At 43.2% G+C, this 24,057-nt stretch overlaps 1 protein-coding gene across 1 annotated transcript; it reads left to right on the plus strand.

Moving 5' to 3' along the window:
- Window positions 1–554: 554 nt before the first annotated feature.
- Window positions 555–22,915, plus strand: LOC142941037 (platelet-derived growth factor receptor beta-like). The gene is made up of 27 exons (XM_076083290.1): window positions 555–754; window positions 3,798–3,863; window positions 3,947–4,041; window positions 4,193–4,388; window positions 4,980–5,240; window positions 12,167–12,297; window positions 12,385–12,466; window positions 12,571–12,645; window positions 13,123–13,306; window positions 13,427–13,542; window positions 13,641–13,752; window positions 13,829–13,925; window positions 14,004–14,112; window positions 14,717–14,811; window positions 15,350–15,482; window positions 15,800–15,904; window positions 15,981–16,085; window positions 16,700–16,802; window positions 17,123–17,244; window positions 17,347–17,462; window positions 18,771–18,893; window positions 19,007–19,118; window positions 19,355–19,454; window positions 19,619–19,724; window positions 21,914–22,019; window positions 22,130–22,268; window positions 22,364–22,915. The coding sequence occupies exons 2-27, from the start codon at window positions 3,809–3,811 to the stop codon at window positions 22,470–22,472; spliced, it is 3,087 nt and encodes a 1,028-aa protein (XP_075939405.1). The 5' UTR covers window positions 555–754; window positions 3,798–3,808; the 3' UTR covers window positions 22,473–22,915.
- Window positions 22,916–24,057: the final 1,142 nt, after the last annotated feature.

Here is a 24,057-nt window from a genome sequence, read left to right on the forward strand (position 1 = left end):
TAGAAAAATATAATAATATATTAGTAACATATCCAATAAGAAATAATGAGTGAAAAATATCTGAATAGTTATATATATATATATATAATATGTGAAATCATGTGAAGAATGTAAAGTGTTTTTCCATTTCAGACTGAAGCTTCTTCCTCTTTATTGATCCTCAACTGATTCATTACTGATCAATTAATCAACCTGTCTGCTGATACTAATGTCTCTCTGACACACACACACACACCACATATACACGCACACACACCACATATACACACACACACCACATATACACGCACACACACCACATACACACACACACACACACCCCACATATACACACACACACCACATATACACACACACACCAATTTATTTAATCAGCTTTACACACTGAAACAGTTAAAGTGAGAGAAAAACTCACAAAAATACCTTTCAGTGTGTGTGCGTGTGTGTGTGTGTGTGTGTGTGTTGGACTGGGTTCACTTCCTGTCAGAGAGGGGGGGAAGGGGGACCGATTGAAAACAGACGTCTCTCTCTCTCTCTCTCTCTCTGTGAGTCAGTCTGTTGGTTTCCATTCGTCTTTCGTCTGGAATGAACTCCGACTGAAGAGAAGAAGAAGAAGAAGAAGGATAAGAAGAAGAAGAAGAAGAAGAAGAAGAAGAAGGAGAGGAATGAAAGAACAGGAGTGAAGGAAAGGAGAGAGAGAGAGGAGGAAAAATAAGGAGGAGAAGAAGAAGACGAAGAGCAGCAGCATCAGAAGGTTTGAACAAAGTTTTCATTTCTTTTCATATTTTTCAGTCTTTAACTTGGTCTCCGTTTGTACTCATCAAATACTGGTGTAAAAATATCAGTACGACTTCATTCAGAATGTACGCAAGTATTATCAGTTAAACGTCATTATTATTATCCTATTCTTCTTCTTCTTAATATTATTATTATTTGCATTATTATTACTATTATTGTTATAATTATTACATTTAATAGTATCAATATTGTTGTTATAATGATTATTATTATTGTTGTTATGGTTATAATTTGTATTATTATTATTTAATTATCATTATTATTATTATTATTGTCATTATTATCATTATTATCATTATTTTAACTATTATTATTACCAATATTATTGTCATTATTATTATTATTATTATTGTCATTATTATCATTATTATCATTATTTTAACTATTATTATTACCAATATTATTGTCATTATTATTATTATTACTATAGTTATTATTATAATTATTATTATAACTCTTCTCATTATTATTCTCATTAGATGACCAGAGACAAGGATTAGGTCATTTAACACCAACAGGAAGTGACTTTTATTGATTTTAGTTCAACAACGAATGAACAAAATGACTAGTTTAGTAAAAACACATGTGATCAGGTTCTTCTTACTGCCTCCCCCAAACTACTGTCCTGTTGAGACAGACAGGACAAACAGAGAAAACAAGTTGTATACAAATTGTATAAATATATACATACATATAAATATATTTATATAGATACATACCTATATATACATACTGTATGTATATATGTATATATATCCAAGTCAATAGGTTATATGCATATTATCCATATTTACAATTTGCATTCCTTCAGTCTGCATAAAAGTGTGTATCGTTGCCATGGCAACAAGTACCAACTGATGTTAGCCTACATTAGCTTGCTAATAAAAACGAGTAGCCATACTATTACAATTCGGCCTTTTTTTACTAAACCAATTACAACTACCAACAGTCATACCTTCAATGACCTTAATGTATTGTCACATAATGTCAAATAACGACAAATAAAGACTAAACTACCGCGGAATCCGCACCAAAACAGTGGCGGCTTGCAACAGGAAGTGACCTGTCACCTCCGCAAATTGCGCAACTCTAACGCCAGCAGCCTCGTGGGGAGGGGAGGGGGAAGCTGCGCTCATGTGATTGGTTGACAATTAGAATGTTGAAAAAAACGCATTTGTGAATCCAGCCACGTCAGGAGGGTCTCAAAAAACCACAAATACATGTGTAGCGATCCACAAACAAATACATACAAATCCACAAACAAATAGAAAAAATTCACACAGAAATACATACAAATGCAGAAATATATTTGTGATTTTTTTTTTACATTTATATAAATAGTAATTTATTTATGTGTGCATTGGAATGTATTTGTGAATCGTTCTGCGTGCATTTGCAATTATTGAGACTGATCTGACCCCATAGTAGTTTAGATGAAACATCTGGTGATGTGTAGTTCAGATGAAACACCTGGTGATGTGTAGTTCAGATGAAACACCTGGTGAAGTGTAGTTCAGATGAAACACCTGGTGAAGTGTAGTTCAGATGAAACACCTGGTGAAGTGTAGTTCAGATGAAACACCTGGTGATGTGTAGTTCAGATGAAACACCTGGTGAAGTGTAGTTCAGATGAAACACCTGGTGATGTGTAGTTCAGATGAAACACCTGGTGAAGTGTAGTTCAGATGAAACACCTGGTGATGTGTAGTTCAGATGAAACATCTGGTGATGTGTAGTTCAGATGAAACATCTGGTGATGTGTAGTTCAGGTGAATGTGTAGGTTTAGGGTTTTGTTCTTACTCAGATCATCATTGTTATGCAGTTTCTTCTTATCTGCACGTTACCTGTTACCTGTTTCCTGTTTCATGTTACCTGCATGTTACCGTTCTGCAGGACCTTCTGCCTTTTGGAATCTTGATCTCTTTAATCTTTTGAAAATAAATCACAGAATTCTTCCTGCTGCCTCACCTGTCTGTCTCATGAGACATGTGAAGTGAGATCTCTGTGACTACATCCCAACATTGTATACCAGTGACATCATCAGTGGCATCACTGTGGTCCTGCAGGACTAAAATCGGGGCAGATTTAACTGAATTGAAGCCACTTTGGCTGTGATTGGCTGAAAACTGCTGGAACGCTTCCCACCTCTTCTACCCACAGGAAATACTTCTCTGTTTATTTTCTTCTTCGGTGGTCGACTCACATTCCTCACACACACACACACACACACACACACACACACACACACACCCACCCACCCACACACACACACACACACACACACACACACACACACACACACACACACACACACACACACACACACACACACACACACAGGTCTGTTATAACCATCAGACTGAAATTATTTAACAGTCTGTTTCTGTTTCTGTGACGTTAAACCGACTGCAGACGGATTTCAGAATAAAAGACCTTCAGTGAATCTGAAACTTTCTGTAGTTGTTGCTTTAATAACAGTCACATATAAACTGACTTTAAATTAAAACATTACCCATAATTCTCGGCCTGGTAAACAGACCTCATCTGTCATCACTTCATCAGAAGTTATTTAAATAAAGATTTTAATCCTCACTGAATGTGCCCCTCCCACTGTCATGAAGGCTGTCCTGGCCAGAGAGGGTCGTAAGCTTGATGAAGCTCAGCTTGGTCTGCAGACTATAAAAGCTGGTCCACATGCTCATTGTCTCTTCTCTTCTACCGTTGACATCCACCCTGCGTCACCTTCTGAGACTAACACACATACAGCGTAATGATCTCAGTCCAAACATCAAAATCTAGTTAAAAAAAAGGGAAATGTAAGCATTTTGCTTCAATCCACAATTATTAGTGTTTAGACTTTCATAAACATTTTCACTGGAGTCAAAAAACACTTGTGTTAAAGGGGCAGTTTAACAGCAATCTAACAGCGCCATAAACTACATTTATATAAGATCAGATGAGACTTTTATTTTGAAATCTCTCCTGTGTTGTTGGTCAGGATCAGCGGACATGAAGCCTCCCAGAGGACCAACAGGACATCTCAACCTGCTGCACTTCCTGTTGGGTGGGTAAGATGTTACCTTTACAGGTGGACTGATGTGGGTGCCTGTCTGTCTGTCTGACGCCTGTCTGACTGTCTGTCTGTAGGTGTGTTCCTGATTATTTATGAAGGGGGCGTCGGCCTGGAGCTGCAGCCATCAACCAATCAAGTTCTGCTCAACTCAACCTCCAACTTCACTGTGGTCAGTAAACACCTGTCTGTCTCTACAGGTGTGTTTAGGTTGGAATAGGTTACCTGTCTGTCTCTGCATGTGTGTTTAGGATGGGGTAAGGTACCTATCTGTCTCTACAGGTGTGTTTGGGGTGGAGTAAGTTACCTGTCTGTCTCCACAGGTGTGTTCGGGGTGGAGTCATGTGACGTGGCGGCTACCTCACGACTCTCAGGCGGACGGAGTTGTTGTTGAGAACCAGGGGTCCAGCAGCATCCTGCAGCTCTTTAACGCCACCTGGAGGAATTCTGGGAGATACACCTGTGAGGAGGTGTCGTCCTATCAGAGCAGAGCGTTGGACATATTCATACCTGGTCAAGGTGAATATGACATTTATAACATTTATAACAGAGGGATCATGGCCATCCTACCTGTGTACCTCCTGATCCTACCTGTGTACCTCCTGACTCTACCTGTGTACCTCCCGATCCTACCTGTGTACCTCCCGATCCTACCTGTGTATCTCCTGATCCTACCTGTGTACCTTCTGACTCTACCTGTCCACCTCCCGATCCTACCTGTGTATCTCCCGATCCTACCTGTGTACCTCCCGATCCTACCTGTGTACCTCCCGATCCTACCTGTGTACCTCCCGGTCCTACCTGTGTACCTCCCGATCCTACCTGTGTATCTCCTGATCCTACCTGTGTACCTCCTGACTCTACCTGTGTACCTCCCAATCCTACTTGTGTACCTCCCGATCCTACCTGTGTACCTCCAAATCCTACTTGTGTACCTCCCGATCCTACCTGTGTACCTCCCGATCCTACTTGTGTACCTCCCAATCCTACCTGTGTACCTCCCGATCCTACCTGTGTTTCTCCCGATCCTACCTGTGTACCTCCCGATCCTACCTGTGTACCTCCTGATCCGACTTGTGTACCTCCTGACTCTACCTTCTCCCCCCTCAGGTCCGGAGGAATGGTTCGTTCCACTGGGTCCAGGTGTGGTGATGAAGGAGGCGGAGGAAGATACTATCCCCTGCGTGGTGTCCGACCCGCGACTCAACGTCTCGCTGTACGAACGTCCCGGCAGGACGCCGGTTACAGTGACGACGTATGAGCCGGGCCGTGGCTTCACTGGACGTCTGAACGACTCGTCGTACGTCTGCTCGGCCACCCGTGGAGACGAAGAGCGAGAGTCTCAGGTGTACTACGTGTTCAGCATCGTAGGTGAGCTCATCGGATTAAGATAAATAGAGATTATATTATTATAGATTATATTGTTCCATCCATCCATCCATTTTCCACCGCTTATCCGGGGTCGGGTCGCGGTGGCAGCAGGCCAAGCAGGCCGGCCCAGACCTCCCTCTCACCGGCAACATGTTCCAGCTCATTCTGGGGGATCCCGAGGCGTTCCCAGGCCAGCTGGGAGATGTAATCTCTCCAGCGTGTTCTGGGTCTTCCCCGGGGTCTCTTCCCAGTTGGACGTGCCTGGAAAACCTCCAGTGGGAGGCGTCCAGGAGGCATCCTAATTAGATGCCCGAACCACCTCAGCTGACTCCTTTCGACACGAAGGAGTAGCGGCTCGACTCCAAGTTCCCTCCTGATGACCGAGCTCCTTACCCTATCTCTAAGGCTGAGGCTGGCCACCCTACGGAGGAAACTCATTTCGGCCGCTTGTAGCCGCGACCTTGTCCTTTTGGTCACAACCCAGAGTTCGTGACCATAGGTGAGAGTAGGAACGTAGACCGAGTGGTAAATTGAGAGCTTTGCCTTCCGGCTCAGCTCCCTCTTCACCAAGACGGTCCGGTGCAGCGCCTGCTTTACTGCTGCAGCCGCACCGATCCGCCTGTCGATCTCCCGCTCCATCTTACCCTCACTCGTGAACAAGACCCCGAGATACTTAAACTCCTTCGCTCGAGGTAGGCACTCCGTCCCCACCTGGAGGGAGCAATCCACCGGTTTCCGGCAGAGAACCATGGCCTCAGATTGGAGGTGCTAACTCTCATCCCCGCCGCTTCACACTCGGCTGCAACCGCCCCAGTGAATGCTGGAGGTCATGATCCGAGGAGGCTAACAGGACCACATCATCTGCAAATAGTAGAGAGGCGATCCTGAGACCCCCGAAACTGAAGTTCTCCGCCCCCAGGCTGCGCCTAGATATCCTGTCCATGAAAATCACGAACAGGACCGGTGACAAAGGGCAGCCCTGGCGGAGGCCAACACCCACCGGGAACGTGTCTGACTTATTGCCGAGAATGCGGACACAGCTCCAATTGCAGTCGTACAGAGACCGGATCGCCCGTTGTAACGGGTCCGGCACCCCATACTCCCGCAGCACCCCCCACAAGACCCCCCGAGGGACCCAGTCGAAAGCCTTCTCCAAGTCCACAAAGCACATGTAGACTGGTTGGGCAAACTCCCAGAGCCCCTCCAGTAGTCTTGCGAGGGTAAAGAGCTGGTCCACTGACCACCGCAGCTGCAGCCCTTCTGGCCTGCCGGTACCTGTCAGCTGCTTCAGGACACCCCTGGGCCAACCAGGCCTTGAAGGTCTCCTTCTTCAGCTTGACGGCTTCCCTCACCTCCGGTGTCCACCACCGGGTTCTCGGGTTGCCGCCACGACAGGCACCGATGACCTTCCGGCCACAGCTCCTAGCGGCCGCGTCCACAATAGAGGCTTTGAACATGGTCCACTCAGATTCCGTGTCCCCAACCTCCCTCGGGATGTGTGAGAAGTTCTTCCGGAGGTGGGAGTTAAAGACCTCCCGGACAGGGTCTTCCGCCAGATGTTCCCAGTTTACCCTCACTACATGTTTGGGTTTGCCGGGTCTTTCCAACCGGTTCCCCTGCCATCTGATCCAACTCACCACCAGGTGGTGATCAGTTGACAGCTCTGCTCCTCTCTTCACCCGAGTGTCCAAGACATACGGCCGCAAATCAAATGATACGATTACAAAGTCGATCATTGATCTCCGGCCTAAGGTGTTCTGGTACCAGGTACACTTATGAGCCACCTTATGTTCGAACATAGTGTTCGTTATGGCCAAACTGTGGCAAGCACAGAAGTCCAATAACGAAACACCATTCGGGTTCAGATCGGGCAAGCCGTTCCTCCCAATCACCCCCCGCCAGGTTTCTCCGTCATTGCCCACGTGAGCGTTGAAGTCCCCCAGGAGAACTATGGAGTCGGTAGGCGGCGCCCTTTCCAGAACCCCTCCCACCGACTCCAAGAAGGCCGGATACTCCGAACTGCTGTTTGGTGCATAAGCACAAACCACAGTCAGAGCCTTGCTCCCCGTAACCCGTAGGCGCATGGAGGCGACCCTCTCGCTCTCCGGGCAGAACTCCAACACAGCGGCGCTCAGCCGGGGGCTCGTGAGTATCCCCACTCCCAACCGGCGCCTCTCACCCTGGGCAACTCCGGAAAAGGACAAAGTCCAACCCCTCTCCAGGAGCTTGGTTCCAGAGCCAACGCTGTGTGTGGAGGTGAGTCCAACTATTTCTAGCTGGTATCGCTCCACCTCCTGCACCAGCTCCGGCTCTTTCCCCGCTAGCGAGGTGACGTTCCACATCCCAAGAGCTAGTCTATGCCGCCGGCGATCGGCATGCCCGGGCCTCCCGCCCGGTCTGCATAGCACCCGACCCCGATGCTTGTCCCTGCGGGTGGTGGGTCCACAGGGTGGCTGCTCCATGGTGTTTATTCGGGCTGAGGCCGACCGGGCCCCATGGGCAAAGGCCCGGCCACCAGACGCTCGCCTACGAGCTCCCCTCCTGGGTCTGGCTCCGGGAGGGTGCCCCGGTTTCCCTGGTCCGGGCGAGGTGGCTATAGTCCGTGGGCTAACTATCATAGGGGTCGTTTTGAACCGCTCTTAGTCTGGGCTCTCCCCTGAAACCTGTTTGCCTTGGGAGACCCTACCAGGGGCTAATGCTCTGGACAACATAGCTCCCAGGATCACTGAGCCACTCAAACTCCTCCACCATGATAAGGTGGCGATTCGCGAAGGATTATATTGTTATAGATTATATTATTCAGTGTGGCTTTGTAGCACAAAGGCCGTAAAACTGCTTCTGCAAAAGCACACTGACCTTATTCTCCATCTTCCACCTAAAAGTTTGGCGCGCTTCTCCTCACACAGCGTTCCCAACACCTGCGCAAAAAATACATCAAAACATGCGGCCAGGGCCCCGTTCCTCGTACGTGGTTCAACTAAGTCGATCAAATGTCCTATTAGCCAGCCTAAATTAACGAAATGATTGATGTCAGGCTATCTCGGTTTCTCCAAGGCTGATCCTCTCAAACACTCTCGTTAATTGGAACCAGACGATCAGGATCAGGATAATTGCGCATGCCCGTCCTACTTCAAAAGGGGGAAGCGTCGATCACCGAAACCATGATTTTCTAACAGTACAATGTTAAATAAACTCAAAGAAAGAGCCTATTTTTACTCCGCTGACGAGCAGGAGATGATCATGAACGCATATGAGGTATTCAAGACCGTAATCACGGCAAAGTCTAACACTGCCACCACTGCGAGGGCTAGACAAGAAGCATGACAAAATATCACAGACAAGTTAAATGTGTAAGTGTTGTAAATGTATCGGCTCATTTTAAGTGCCTCATCACCCCAATCAATCAGATTATGTCTTTAAATGTGCCTGCTGGCAGTAGGCTTAATGGAATGCATCATCCAATAAGATCTATAGCGAAAATAATGATCTCAACTCTTTCAGAATAAGTAGATAAAAACAAGCCCAAAGAGTATCTAACTGATACTCATTAATATGAGGATATATGTACTGTATGCCCTTATGTATCATGTACTATATATGTGTATATACATGTATGTGTAGATTACCATATAGAACTAGCAGTTTGAATATGTGTGCGAATCTGTGTATGGGCGGATCAGTATGTATGTGTGTATTATTCATAATCAGAAATTCAATCAATTGAAGCAGTGAAAAGAAATAGTGTGTGATTCTCTCTATTCTTATCATGAGTCCAACTTAATCATGTTCTACAATAATGATATGCTGGTGTACTAATAACACTGTCATATCATTATGAGTGCTTTAACCCTCATGTATGCAACGCAGCCATCAAGAGTACATGGGAGCAAGTAAAAACTAAGCACAAACACATTACTCAGAATGGTGAGTCAATACAATATGTGCCATGGTAATGTATGAACACATCCATAAGTTTATTAAGCGCCAAATAAACTTTACGAACAGCATGGCATGCAGCGGCTTTCCCGATGTTCTCCGCATCGCCGACACTGTACAAAAATGTACCACTCGCAGAACAGCTCAAGGCTGCATCCAGTCTGTGAGACAGTCAATGCTCGGCTGCAGCATGTGGTGTTCAATGTATGGCTCCAGAAGGTCTGTAAATAAATGATTCCTTGTGGGCAGAATGGATAGCGCTCGTATAGGAAGTCATCATGATGCGATAACGGATCTTGGCGATGTGGAAGAACTCTCTCCCTATAAAACGCTAATCTAACTAATATCGCTCCTTCATCAGTGGATCTCTGAGGAAGGGAGCTGTACATTAATGCAATAGAGGCTTAGTTTGCTCAGCTGGTTTTAATGGATCACTGTGTGTCTCACTTTACATGCATTTCCGGAACTCCCGTATAACCCCCGGTATATGCGCAAGCGCATTAGACTACTGTATATGACAGGAGCTGCCATGTTTTCCGGGGGAGTGGCAGCTTATCCAGCTACCCTCACTTAGCCTGGAGCAGGTTCAAGCTTATGGATGTGTTGCCATGGTGATTTTGCCAAACTTGCTTCGTGGAACCGAAAAGCCTGATCTACGTCATCTTATCCTGAAAAGTATCCGGCTAACTCAGTTAGCCACGTACGAGGAACGGGGCCCTGATCGGGAATCGTGTGCTATGACTTTTCTCAGATATTCGCCCAGCTGTTTCCTCTAAAAACGCAAAAAACGGAGCAAAATTGCTCCATTCACTTGAATGGGGTTTCGGTGTGAAGAGCAAAAAAAACACTTAACTTTGGGCCCATATTGAGTAGCCATACATTACCGTAGAAAAATGATTCGAAGTTTAAAACGTAGACAAAACGCTGGACTTTATTGAGCTAAATGGACATTTTGATAGTTAGCACAGTTTTTATGAAGTCACAGTTTCAGGAAAATTTTGGGTCCGTTTGAGATTTTATAATGGGTGTGTATTGCACGGAATGTTCAGCGCTAGAGTGATAACATCACGGTCAGAGTGGAGCAGAGCAGGAAAATATTCTGTGATTTTTCCAAAGAAATTGCTTCCAGTCCCACAATTTTTACTCTTTATACACCATTTGGTCAAAAAGCTTGGAAATCAAGTGTCTGTGGAATCCAACAGATTTACACATTTGGCTCAAAGAGCCGCAGAGCGACATGAACTCCAACCAACTGCTCCATTAGACTCCATGTTAAATCTGACCACTCATTTCTCAAAGAAAGCAGACGGTACCAGTTGTGTATATTACTCTGGAGCTCACATTTGTAACACCACAAACATAAAAAACACATTAGCTTGTTCGGCAGAGTCTTATCTTTCTCATGGTACCAATATGTTGTTGATTGGACTCATGGTTTTGGTATAGAGGGCAGAGGTTTGACAGGTAGTTTTGTTGAAAATCCCTGTTTACTCTAATCTCTTTTAATTAGCCTCTAACACACAGGTGCTCCAATCACCATGGCAACCAGTGACACACATGCACCCAAGCACACACACACACACGACTTGGAGATATTCAGGCAATTCAGTCACATTATGATTGTGTCACCTCTCCCCCTCTCTCACCCACCCAGTCCCACCCTTTCAAAATAAAAGCCCCATCGAGTAACTGTATCTTAACATTAAGTTCAGAATGAGGTTCATGTTCAGAAATGTTAAGTTCAAGTCTTTCCATCAAAAATATAGAAATGTAATTTCCAAAGGTATATATCTCAAATACAGATGTGTATCTCATTTCAAAAGGTATGTCATTTGCCCCAATCACCGTGGTAACCAGTGACACACACATTGTCAACTATGTGTTTCTATGAAGCAACATCTGCTCTCAAGTTCAAGACTGTCCGTCACGAATACAAGGTTCAATCCAAGAGTATGAATGAAATGAAGTATGAAAAGCGATACCTCCATTGAACCTCAACGATACTACTGGTAGTATAGGCGTGTGTATATATATTGCGACGGCTTCGGGCAGTAGAAGCCACACTGTCAAAATGTCTTGCGGAATTTTCTAGTTATAGATTAAGATAAATATAGATTATATTATTATAGTCTCTCTATCTGTCTCTATGTTTCTCTCACCACCCGTCTGTCTCTCTCTGTTTCTCTCACCACCTGTCTGTCTATCTTCGTTATTCTCACTACATGTCTCTCTCCACCTGTCTGTCTCTCTATGTTTCTCTCACCACCTGTCTGTCTCTCTCTGTTTCTCTCACTACATGTCTCTCTCCACCTGTTTGTCTCTCTATGTTTCTCTCACCACCCGTCTGTCTCTCGATGTTTCTCTCACTACATGTCTCTCACCACCTGTCTGTCTCTCTGTTTCTCTCACCACCTGTCTGTCTCTCTTTGTTTCTGTCACCACATATCGCTCACCACCCGTCTGTCTCTCTTCGTTATTCTCACTACATGTCTCTCTCCACCTGTCTGTCTCTCTATGTTTCTCTCACCACCTGTCTGTCTCTCTATGTTTCTCTCACTACATGTCTCTCTCCACCTGTCTGTCTCTCTATGTTTCTCTCACCACCTGTCTGTCTCTCTATGTTTCTCTCACTACATGTCTCTCACCACCCGTCTGTCTCTCTTCGTTATTCTCACTACATGTCTCTCTCCACCTGTCTGTCTCTCTACGTTTCTCTCACCATATGTCTCTCTCCACCTTTCTGTCTCTCTATGTTTCTCTCACTACATGTCTCTCTCCACCTGTCTGTCTCTCTATGTTTCTCTCACTACATGTCTCTCACCACCTGTCTGACTCTCTTTGTTTCTGTCACCACATGTCTCTCTCCACCTGTATGTCTCTCTATGTTTCTCTCACTACATATCTCTCACCACCCGTCTGTCACCCGTATGTCTCTCTCCACCTTTCTGTCTCTCTCACCATATGTCTCTCTCCACCTGTCTGTCTCTCAGTTCCTAAGGTGATGGAGGTGGACCTGTCTGTGTCCAGCAGTGTGTTGAAACAGGGGGAGGTTCTGACTGTAAACTGCACCGTCAAAGACACCGAGATAGTCTTCTTCTCCTGGGACTTCCCCCGCAGACAGGTGCCTGTCTCTCTCTCCACCTGCCTGTCTGTCTGAACTACGTCGTGTTTATTCTCTGTGTAAAGTTTCTCTGTTTTGTTGGTTCAGGAAATCGAACCTCTGACGGACTTTCTGCCCAATCGGATCCGCTCCTTCGTTAATATCTCCACGGCAACGGTGGCAGATTCCGGTAGGTCAAACGATCCGTCTCCATGGTAACGTGGTTGTTTAGTTTGTTGGTAACCACAGCGATGGAGATGTGTGTGTGTGTGTGTGTGTGTGTGTTTCCTGTAGGTGTTTATGTGTGTGTGGTGAAGGAACCGATGCAGGATCGAACTGTGAAGAAAAACATCACAGTAACAGTACTGGGTGAGTACACACACACACAGACACACACACACACACACACACACACACACATACACACACAGACACACAGACACACAGACACACATACGCACATACATACACACACACACACACACACACACACACATACATACACACACACACACTGACACACACACAGGCACACATACACACATACACACACACAGACACAAACAGACACACACATACAGACACACACACACACATACATACACACACACACACACAGACACACACACACACACACACACATACACACACTGACACACAGACACACACACACAGACACACATACGCACATACATACACACACACACACATACATACACACACACAGACACACACACACTGACACACACACAGGCACACATACACACACACACATACACACATACACACACAGACAGACAGGTAAACACACAGACAGGTGACCCGTCTCTCTCTCTCTCTCTGCAGATCGAGGGTACGTCTACCTGTGGCCTTCAGGTGAGACCAACGTGTCGTCTCTCTTCCACCAATCGGTGGAGTTCAGTGTGGAGGTCGACGCCCACCCCCCCCCCACCATCCTCTGGACCAAAGACAACAACACCGTCGCCACGGAAACCACCTCCGTCACCACCACGCACCTAACGGGAAGCAGGTAGAGCAATAATAATAAGAGACAGTCCTATACTCCTGGTTGATTGGTTAATTGATGTTTGGTTGGTTGGTTGATTTGGTGTTGGTTGATTGGTTGATTGATTGATTGATTGATGTGCAGGTACGTGAGCAGACTGACGCTGGTTCGAGTTCAGGTGGATCAGACAGGAAATTACACAGCAACTGTTTCCAACGAGGACGACATTGTGGAAGTCTTCTTCCACCTCGAGGTCAAAGGTCAGACAGAGAGAGAGAGACAGGATGATTGACAGACAGTGTTTGTGTGTGTCTTTACGCGTGTGTGTGTGTGTGTGTGTGTGTGTGTGTGTGTGCAGCGCCCCCCAGGATCACGTCTCTGTTGGAGGCCGGCAGTAAGTCCATCCTGTGCGTCAGCGAGGGAGCTCCGCCCCCATCTGTCACCTGGTACACCTGTCACAGCTCACACAGGTAAACACACACACACACGCACACATCAGGGTAACAGTACATGTGTTGCCATAGTAACTCTGTTTGTCCCCTACAGGTGCAGTAATCTGACAGGCGGCTGGAGGAGCCTATCAGCAGCCTCGGAGGGCATGGCTCTGCAGGAGAATGTCACGGAGCAGAGAGGCGTCACCCAGGTAACCGGTGACATCATCACTTCATCATCAGCGATGTGAAGATGATTGACAGCCGTGTGTCGTGTCTCACCTGTGCAGGTACGCAGTGTGCTGACTCTGCAGAGTCACACCTCCGTGTCAGCTGTTCGCTGTGAAGCCAAAAACTCAGCAGGACGACGAGCCAGAGACCTGCGAGTACTGTCCAGCTGTAAGTACTAATACTGTACTACTACAGTAGTACTCCAGTAGTACTACAGTAGTACTACTGTAATACACTCTAATACGTTGGCAACTAGAAAATTCCAAGCTTCCTAATGTACTTAAACATACCTGAACGGGGAACGGAAGCAGTCAAATTTTACATTTTTACCGTCTCACTGACAGTATTTTATATCCTGACATGTCTTGTAAGACTTCTCTTCAGCCACTAGATGGAGACAGAGAGTTTGTAGACGGTTCTTGAGAGCTCTTTGGTTGTTTATGAATATTGATTGAGTTTATTACTATTTTACATTGTTTGTAACACGGCTATTTGGAAATAAGTAATGTTTTCTAGTAAAACTCTTTTAAACAGTAAACATGAGTATTTCCTAATAAATAGTATCATCAATTTTAGTGTATCTTCATCGTCGTAATAAAGAGAAGTAGAAGACATAAAATGCATCATCATCATAGATGTTGGTTATAATACTGATATTGATATAAATTATAAGCTAGTCAGGATAAAAATCCCTCTACCTGTCTCTCTCTCTCTCTACCTGTCTCTCTTTCTCTCTACCTGTCTCTCTCTCTCTCTCTCTACCTGTCTCCAGCTCTCCAGTCTCAGGTTGCAGTTTTGGCAGCAGTTCTGGTTCTGGTCGTCATCGCCGTCGTCTTCCTCATCATCCTCATCCTCCTCTGGAGAAAAGTCAGTGTTATAGTGTCGACCTCACGCCACACCAACACTTTCTTCCCGTCGTCAGTCGGGCTCATGAACAAAGACTCTGTCATCCCCAAGACAACCTCCTACTGGTCTCTCCCCTGCACATCTCTATGTTTCTTCATTTAAACACACTCCACACTTTTAACATTTCACTTGTTTACAGTCCTGTTATCTGTTTGTTGTGCACTTTATTTTATATTCTTATATATTCTATTGTAAATTTTAAATATCTTTCTATTTCTTTCACTGTGTTGATTGTTGTTGATTGTTAAATGTTACGCACCACCCGCCATGACAAATTCCTTGTGGGTGCAAACTTCCTTGGCAATAAACGGTTCTGATTCTGATTCAGTGGTACAGTACAGTAGTACTATTATACTGCTGTTTAAGTGGTACAGTAGTAGTAGTAGTTCAGTAGTAGTAGTTCCGTACTAGTAGTAGTAGTAGTTCAGTAGTAGTAGTTCCGTACTAGTAGTAGTAGTTCAGTAGTAGTACTTCACTAGTACTTTAATGTGTTTGTTAGAAACCTCGTTATGAAGTCCGGTGGAAGTTGATTGAGTCGGTGAGTCCTGACGGACAGCTGTACTCATACCTAAACCCCGCCCACCTGCCCTATGACTCCAGCTGGGAAGTACCTCGAGACAAAGTAGTACTAGGTAATACTCTGAGAACACGCAGTACTACTTCATTCTAAAGCTAATCCTACCACTAAATGTACTCTTTATTTGGAGATTTGAATATGTACCTGGTTTTCTCTCTCTCTCTGCCTCTCTGTCTCTCTCTGTCTGTCTCTCTGCCTGCCTGTCTCCCTCTTTCTGTCTGTCTCTCTCTCTGTCTGTCTGTCTGTCTTTCTGTCTTTCTGTCCCTCTGTCTGCCTGTCTGTCTGTCTGTCTTTCTGTCCCTCTGTCTGCCTGTCTGTCTGTCTTTCTGTCTCTCTGTCTGCCTGTCTGTCTACCTGTCTGTCTGTCTCCAGGCCAGGTGTTGGGTTCAGGTGCGTTTGGTCGTGTTGTGATGGCGTCCGTCTCTGGTCTGGTTTCCTCTCATTCTACAACGAAAGTTGCCGTGAAGATGGTGAAACGTATGTACCTGCCTGTCTCTCTGACTGTCTCTCTGTCTATGGTGAATCAATGTGATCTCTGATTGTTTGTGATCAGCCAGCAGCGGAGCAGCTCAGTCTCTGATGTCGGAGTTGAAGGTTTTCGTTCATCTTGGTCCTCACCTGAACGTGGTCAACCTGCTGGGAGCGTGCACGAGAGGAGGTGTTAATCCTGACTTAATCCTGATTTAATCCTGATTTAATCCTTACTTAATCCTGATTTAATCCTGACTTAATCCTGATTTAATCCTGATTTAATCCTGATATAATCCTGATTTAATCCTGACTGAAACCTGATTTAATCCTGACTTAATCCTGATTTAATCCTGATTTAATCCTGACTTAATCCTGATTTAATCCTGATTTAATCCTGACTGAAACCTGTTTTAATCCTGACTTAATCCTGATTTAATCCTGAGTGAAACCCGTTTTAATCCTGATTTAATCCTGATTTAATCCTGACTGAAACCTGTTTTAATCCTGATTTAATCCTGACTGAAACCTGTTTTAATCCTGATTTAATCCTAATCTAGGTCTAGTCTAACTCTAAATTTATTCCAAACTAATCCCAGATTTACGCTGAATTAGTCCTTAATGAATTTTGACTTAATCTCACAGTTTGTTTGTTTAAAGAACATCAACTGTCTGACTGTCTGTCTGTCTTTCTGTCCGTCTGTCCGTCTGTCCGTCTTTCTGTCTGACTATCTGTCTGTCTGTCTGTCTGACTGTCTGTCTGTCTGTCTGACTATCTGTCTGTCTGTCTGTCTGTCTGTCCAGGCCCTGTCTATCTGATCACTGAGTTCTGTCGCCATGGAGACCTGGTGAACTACCTGCAGAGGAACAAACACACCTTCTTACAGAGAGACAGACACAGCAAGAGGTCTGTCTCTCTACCTGTCTCTCTCTCTCTGAGTGTCTGATTATTGATGTTGTCTCTCTCTCTACCTGTGTGTGTGTGTGTGTGTATTGATGGTGTCTCTCTCTCTACCTGTCTCTCTCTCTACCTGTCTGTGTACTGATCTCTCTCTCTCTTTCTACCTCTCTGTGTATTGACCTGTCTCTCTCTCTACCTGCCTGTGTATTGATGGTGTGTGTCTCTCTCTCTCTCTACCTGTGTGTGTGTGTGTGTATTGATGGTGTGTCTTTCTCTCTCTCTCTCTACCTGTCTCTCTCTCTCTCTGCCTGGCTGTGTCCCTGCAGTGACAGTGATGGAGGTTACATGGACATGAATAAAGAAGAGAACGTACAGTACATCGCCAGGAAGGAGCTCAGCTACGCCGACATCGAACCTGCGGCGTACGAGACGTCGTACACACCGGCAGGTAATACTTGTAGTACATTGTGTACAAGTACTGCATCTCCACATACCTTGATCAACTAGAAGGTGCTGTCTGTCTGTGGAGTAACCTGTCGTTCTCTCTCAGACCAGCAGGAGGCGCCGTCTGTCCTCCTCAGTGACTCTCCTCTCCTGACTCTCAACGACCTCCTCAGCTTCTCCTACCAGGTCTCCCAGGCCATGGACTTCCTCTCCTCTAGAAGAGTAAGATAAATAATCAATGCCTAACTGATCAATAGATTACTCAGCAATACATAATGATCAATACGTTACTCGCCAATACATAATGATCAATACGTTACTCGTCAATACATAATGATCAATACGTTACTCGTCAATACATAATGATCAATACATTACTCTTCAATACATAATGATCAATACGTTACTCATCAATACATAATGATCAATACATTACTCATCAATACATAATGATCAATACGTTACTCGTCAATACATAATGATCAATACGTTACTCGTCAATACATAATGATCAATACATTACTCGTCAATACATAATGATCAATACATTACTCGTCAATACATAATGATCAATACGTTACTCGTCAATACATAATGATCAATACGTTACTCGTCAATACATAATGATCAATATGTTACTCGTCAATACATAATGATCAATACATTACTCGTCAATACATAATGATCAATACATTACTCATCAATACATAATGATCAATACGTTACTCATCAATACATAATGATCAATACGTTACTCGTCAATACATAATGATCAATACGTTACTCATCAATACATAATGATCAATACGTTACTCGTCAATACATAATGATCAATACGTTACTCGTCAATACATAATGATCAATACGTTACTCGTCAATACATAATGATCAATACGTTACTCGTCAATACATAATGATCAATACGTTACTCGTCAATACATAATGATCAATACATTACTCGTCAATACATAATGATCAATACGTTACTCGTCAATACATAATGATCAATACGTTACTCGTCAATACATAATGATCAATACGTTACTCATCAATACATAATGATCAATACATTACTCGTCAATACATAATGATCAATACGTTACTCGTCAATACATAATGATCAATACGTTACTCGTCAATACATAATGATCAATACGTTACTCGTCAATACATAATGATCAATACGTTACTCGTCAATACATAATGATCAACACGTTACTCGTCAATACATAATGATCAACACGTTACTCGTCAATACATAATGATCAACACGTTACTCGTCAATACATAATGATCAGTATGTTACTCATCAATACATAATGATCAGTACGTTACTCATCAATACATAATGATCAATACATTACTCATCAATACATAATGATTAATAGATTACTCATCAATACATAATGATTGTTTTCTTTCACGTGTTCATAAGTGTTTTATACGTGTTCACATGTGATTTGTTGTATGTGTTTACATGTGGTTTTTAATTGTTCACATGTGGTTTTTACGTGTTTACATCTCCCACAGTGTGTCCACAGAGACCTGGCTGCTAGGAACATCCTGGTCAGTGAGGGGAAGCTGGTGAAGATCTGTGACTTTGGTTTGGCCAGAGATCTGATGAAGGACCAGGACTACATCGCCAGAGGAAACGTCAGTTCCACTGATCAATAAACTTAATGTTTAAATGCTTATTGTTAAAATTGTTTTTAAGACGGACATGAAACACTGTGAGCCTGTCCTTTGATATATGTCTTCATTTTCAGAGCTTCTTGCCCGTGAAATGGATGTCTCCAGAGAGTATTTTCCAGAACATTTACAGCTCTCAGAGTGATGTCTGGTCTTATGGAATCTTACTGTGGGAGATCTTCTCTCTTGGTAAACCAGTTTAAATCAACACACACCTGTCTAAACCAGTATACATCAACACACACCAGTCTAAACCAGTATACATCAACACACACCAGTCTAAACCAGTATACATCAACACACAACAGTGTAAACCAGTATACATCAAAACACACCAGTCTAAACCAGTATACATCAACACACACCAGTCTAAACCAGTATACATCAACACACAACAGTGTAAACCAGTATGCTGTGTTTTCAAGGTGCTAGTCCGTACCCTGACCTCCCTCTGAACCAGGACTTCTACTCTTCTCTGCAGAGAGGCTACAGGATGAGTGGACCTGAACTGGCTCCTCTCAACATGTAGGACACTAACTAACGCTGATATGTTCACGTTTATTTCTTACGTCTTGAATGTTTCTAGTTTCTTCTCCAAGTGAAGCTCTGCTCTGTTCCTCCTGAAGTTGACCAAAGGAAATCTCTGAGAGTCCAACGTGGGTTAAATTGTCTTTGTGTTCTGTCTTCAGGTACGATCTGATGAAACAGTGTTGGGACGAGAAACCTGAGTCCAGACCGTCTTTCTCCTCTCTGGTCATCTCCGTGGGCAACATGTTGACTGACAACTACAAAAAGGTACCAAACTACTACCCGTTGGGCCCTGGCCCTATTTTTAGGCCTCTGCTTGAAAATTGCATAGCTATACTAAAAAGACTGTAATTCTGTAACTACAAGGTCTATTTTAATAATGTTGATGTTATAATACAGGTAACACTTGTGAGATTTGTTCAGATGTGTAAATATTGTGTATATGTTACTGGTTAATAGTAAATGAAGATGGCACACAGCTGAAATTGAAAAATTGAAAAAAGCAAACCGTAAAAACTCTCTTAAATCATAGCACATGTCAGCAGTCTCTCTGCACATTTTTGCTTGAAGCAAAAAAAAAATAAAGTGAAGCAAAAAAAAGTTAGAGAGGTTTTAGTACAGATAGGTCACGCGAGGTCGAGCACAATTGTCATTTTGGAACCAGCTGTTCCTTTTATATACTATATAACTATATTTCACTTGTTTTATCATTAATAGTATTCAATCCATCCAAATACAGCAGTTTGGCATCACTTTGAGAGCCTGAGGCCTCTCTAAACCCTGTCTGTGTCTGTGAACCACGGATCAATTCTCGTCTGCCTGTGTCTATGTGAGGCTTTTTTCAGCCTGTGATTGGCCAATTCCAGACTATGACACCTCTTTAGACGGTCAGAGTCTCAGGAATACATTGGGGGACACGTGGGCTTGATTGATAGAATCGTTAACCGGAAAAAAACAAAACTGTGCCGTGCGTCGCCCTGCGTAAAAACGGATTAGTCGAAAGTGAATTCCCTTCCCCACACGGTCCCCCAGGCTTGTCTGGCCCCCCTTCCTCCAGGAAACACTTAAAAAAACACAGGAAATATGTATCTTTGTAATGGTTTCACGGAGAGAAATTCTGAAGATATCTCTGGATTCTGTGTCGAATTGTCGTGCTTTCTGATGTATTGGTCGGCTGTGTTAGCCGTTAGCTTTTTGTTCGTAGCATTGTCCGGAGTGCATGGCTCGCCGAGTCATGGCGAAAAATACGTGATATTGTGGTACATCTTCTAGATATTATATTAGTTTGTGTATAATTGTGTTTGCAGTGTGTAAAATGGCTTACATGATATTTTTGCCCATAATCTCTTCGCTAAGTGGGTATATAACATGTGTGTAGCATTCATTATATTCACTTCTGAGAAGTGCATTCTACGACACGCTGTACGCTAAACTTTCTCCGTAGCCCCCCGCTGGGGGGGCTCTCGGGTAAGGAAGGTTAATATCCTTTATTATATAGTTTATAATTTTACATGTGCCTCTAAAAAAGTCACACAGTTTATAACTCATAAAATAACATCCATTACAAGAAGTCTGACCTTCTACTGTTAAACACAAAGACTTTTCATCACAAGATGACCACGTCAAACAAATCACCAGAACTGCCTTTTTCCACTTAAAAAACATCGCCCGTCTCCGCCCATCACTCTCCTCATCTGCTGCTGAAACTCTGATCCACGCCTTCATCACCTCCAGAATTGACTACTGCAACAGCATTCTTCATGGCACATCATCCAAAATCCTAAATAAACTCCAGTACATCCAGAACTCTGCTGCTCGCCTCCTCACCCACTCCCGCTCCCATGACCAAATCACCCCTGTTCTCCAGAACCTCCACTGGCTCCCCATCCCACAACGGATCCAATACAAAATCCTTCTCTTCACTCATAAAGCCCTCCACAATCAGGCCCCCTCCTACCTCACCGACCTGCTTCACCACCACACTCCATCCCGTCGGCTCCGCTCCTCTGATGCCAACCTCCTGTCTCTTCCACTCAGGACCAAGCACCGGACATGGACAGAGCCTTCTCCATATCTGCCCCCTCCCTCTGGAACTCTCTCCCCAAACACATCCCAGACTGCACTGACCTTTCCACTTTCAAATCCCAAATCAAAGCCCACCTGTTCAAAACTGCTTTTAATGTGTGACTGATATTGTGTATTTTATGTTTTTAGTGTATTGCTTTTATATATAATGATTTTAATGTAAAGTGTCTTTGAGTATTCTGAAAAGCGCTATATAAATAAAATGTATTATTATTATTATTATTATTATAAGATCAGTGTTTCCTGTTTATTACAAAGACTCTTTGTAGAGAATGTGTAACCCTGATGTTCTATGTTTTATTTCTGGAGTTCTCTTTACAACGGTTCCTTCAGATCCAGTTGGGTCACTTATTGTTGTTGTTTCTCGTCAGCGTTACCTCCAGCTGACCGAGGACTTCCTGAACGGTGACAGTCCGGCTGTTGCACGATCCAGACGGAGTCCTTCTGGACAGAATGACGGACAAACGGCCACAAGCAGTCAGAATCTCATGGATTACTTTATTGATTTGTTTCTGATCAGTGAAGCTAAACTCACCAGACCCCCCCCACACACACACACACACACAAACCTTCTGTGTTGTTTACAGGAAGCCCCGCCCCTCAAGTGACCGTTCAACTGTTTGAGACGGAGCCAGAGGAGGCAGGCTTCTCCCACGGTACTTACATCATCCCCAACACCGACGTCACCATAGAAACCAGCGGAGGCGCTGCGCTGGACGCAGTCAGGTACGAACAATAAACATATATATATGTATGTTTATATAATGTTGATCAATTATTGTTCAATTGTTGTTCAAATGCTGTGCATTTCATGATGACAGCCCTCAGCTGTCAGAGTCACAGGAAGTGACACCATCAGAGGACAGACAGGAAGTCGAGGAACCTCCTGATTCGCCACGCAGTCGTGAGGAAGAGGAGAGCTGCCTGTGAAAGGATCAGCTGCCTTCCAGACTGGATGAAGGGCTTAAATAACCTAAAGTAGTCTTCCTGCCAGGCAGAACATAGGGCCGTATCTGAACCGTATCTGAACCGCATCTGAACCTTTTAGTCATAACATGACATCATCGACAGACAGTGCCGAGGTTCTGCTGGAATATTAGGGTTATTTTACCCAAAGTGGAGACTGTAAGGCTGCCATATGAAAAGAGCTTTGAAACTTGTTTTTTAATCATTTTTTAATCGCCTCCACAAACATAAACAATATTTCTATATTAAGTAAACTGCAGCAGGTCCTGAATCTGATTTATAACATCATAATATTCAGCTGCATTGTCTTTATTTACTTTGTAGTATTCTGAAGTGTCTGTGTATATCTGTGTTATAATCTTTTATATGTTTATTCAAACTGCTTTTAGACAGACTGATCTGATTCATGTTGAACTTTATCAAATAAATATCAAAATAAAATCCATGACTTTGTCAGTTTGTTAAATATCCTATGAATCAAACTTAGTTTAAAGGTTTTATAATTATTTTCAAATAAGTCGTTTTTAATGATTAAATAAAAGATAATTTATGTTTATTATGTGACTTTAAGTCCTGATGAAGCTGATTTATGAAAATCACACTTTTAATGAATGAAACATAAAGAAACTTTAACTTTAAATTGTTTATCATGAAACGTGACGTTAAAAACATAAAAAGACATTTTGTCTTATTAAAGATCAACTTATTATAGAAGCCTTTGATGTTTATCGATGGAGAACCAACATTAATATCTGTGTTACCATAAATCCGCCATTTAATCGCAGTGTTCATAATAACTTTTGTAACGACTAAAAATCTGCTTGTGCAACTTTTCTTACTTCCTGTTGGGACAAAGAAGTTCACAAAAGTGCTGAATGTTAAAAAATGAATCCTGAAACTTCCTCATTTTCTCTGAAAGTTCAAACACATCAAGTTTGTTTCTCTCAAGTATTTAATGAACATCGAATGAAACAAAGTACATTTACTCAACTACTACACTTAAGTACTAATACCTCAGAGGTAAATATTGTATATTTTACCGTACTACACCTCATAAAAAGGTATTGTACTCTATTACATCTTAGAGGTAAATATTGTACTTTTATAAACTACATCTTAGTGGTAACTATTGTACTTTTATAAACTACATCTTAGAGGTAAATATTGTACTTTTATAAACTACATCTTAGTGGTAACTATTGTACTTTTATAAACTACATCTCAGAGGTAAATATTGTACTTTTATAAACTATATCTCAGAGGTAAATATTGTACTTTTATAAACTACATCTTATAGGTAACTATTGTACTTTTATAAACTACATCTTAGAGGTAAATATTGTACTTGTATATACTAAATCTTAGAGGTAAATATTGTACTTTTTCCTTCACTACAACTCAGAGGTAAATATTGTACTTGTATATACTAAATCTTAGAGGTAAATAATGTACTTTTTCCTTCACTACAACTCAGAGGTAAATATTGTATTTTTACAAACCACTTCTCAGAAGTAAATATTGTACTTTTATATACTACATCTCAGTGGTA

Source organism: Anarhichas minor, unplaced genomic scaffold, assembly GCF_050575085.1.
Source record: "Anarhichas minor isolate MPS153535 unplaced genomic scaffold, ASM5057508v1 ptg000126l, whole genome shotgun sequence".
In the NCBI taxonomy this organism is placed as follows: Eukaryota; Metazoa; Chordata; class Actinopteri; order Perciformes; family Anarhichadidae; genus Anarhichas; species Anarhichas minor.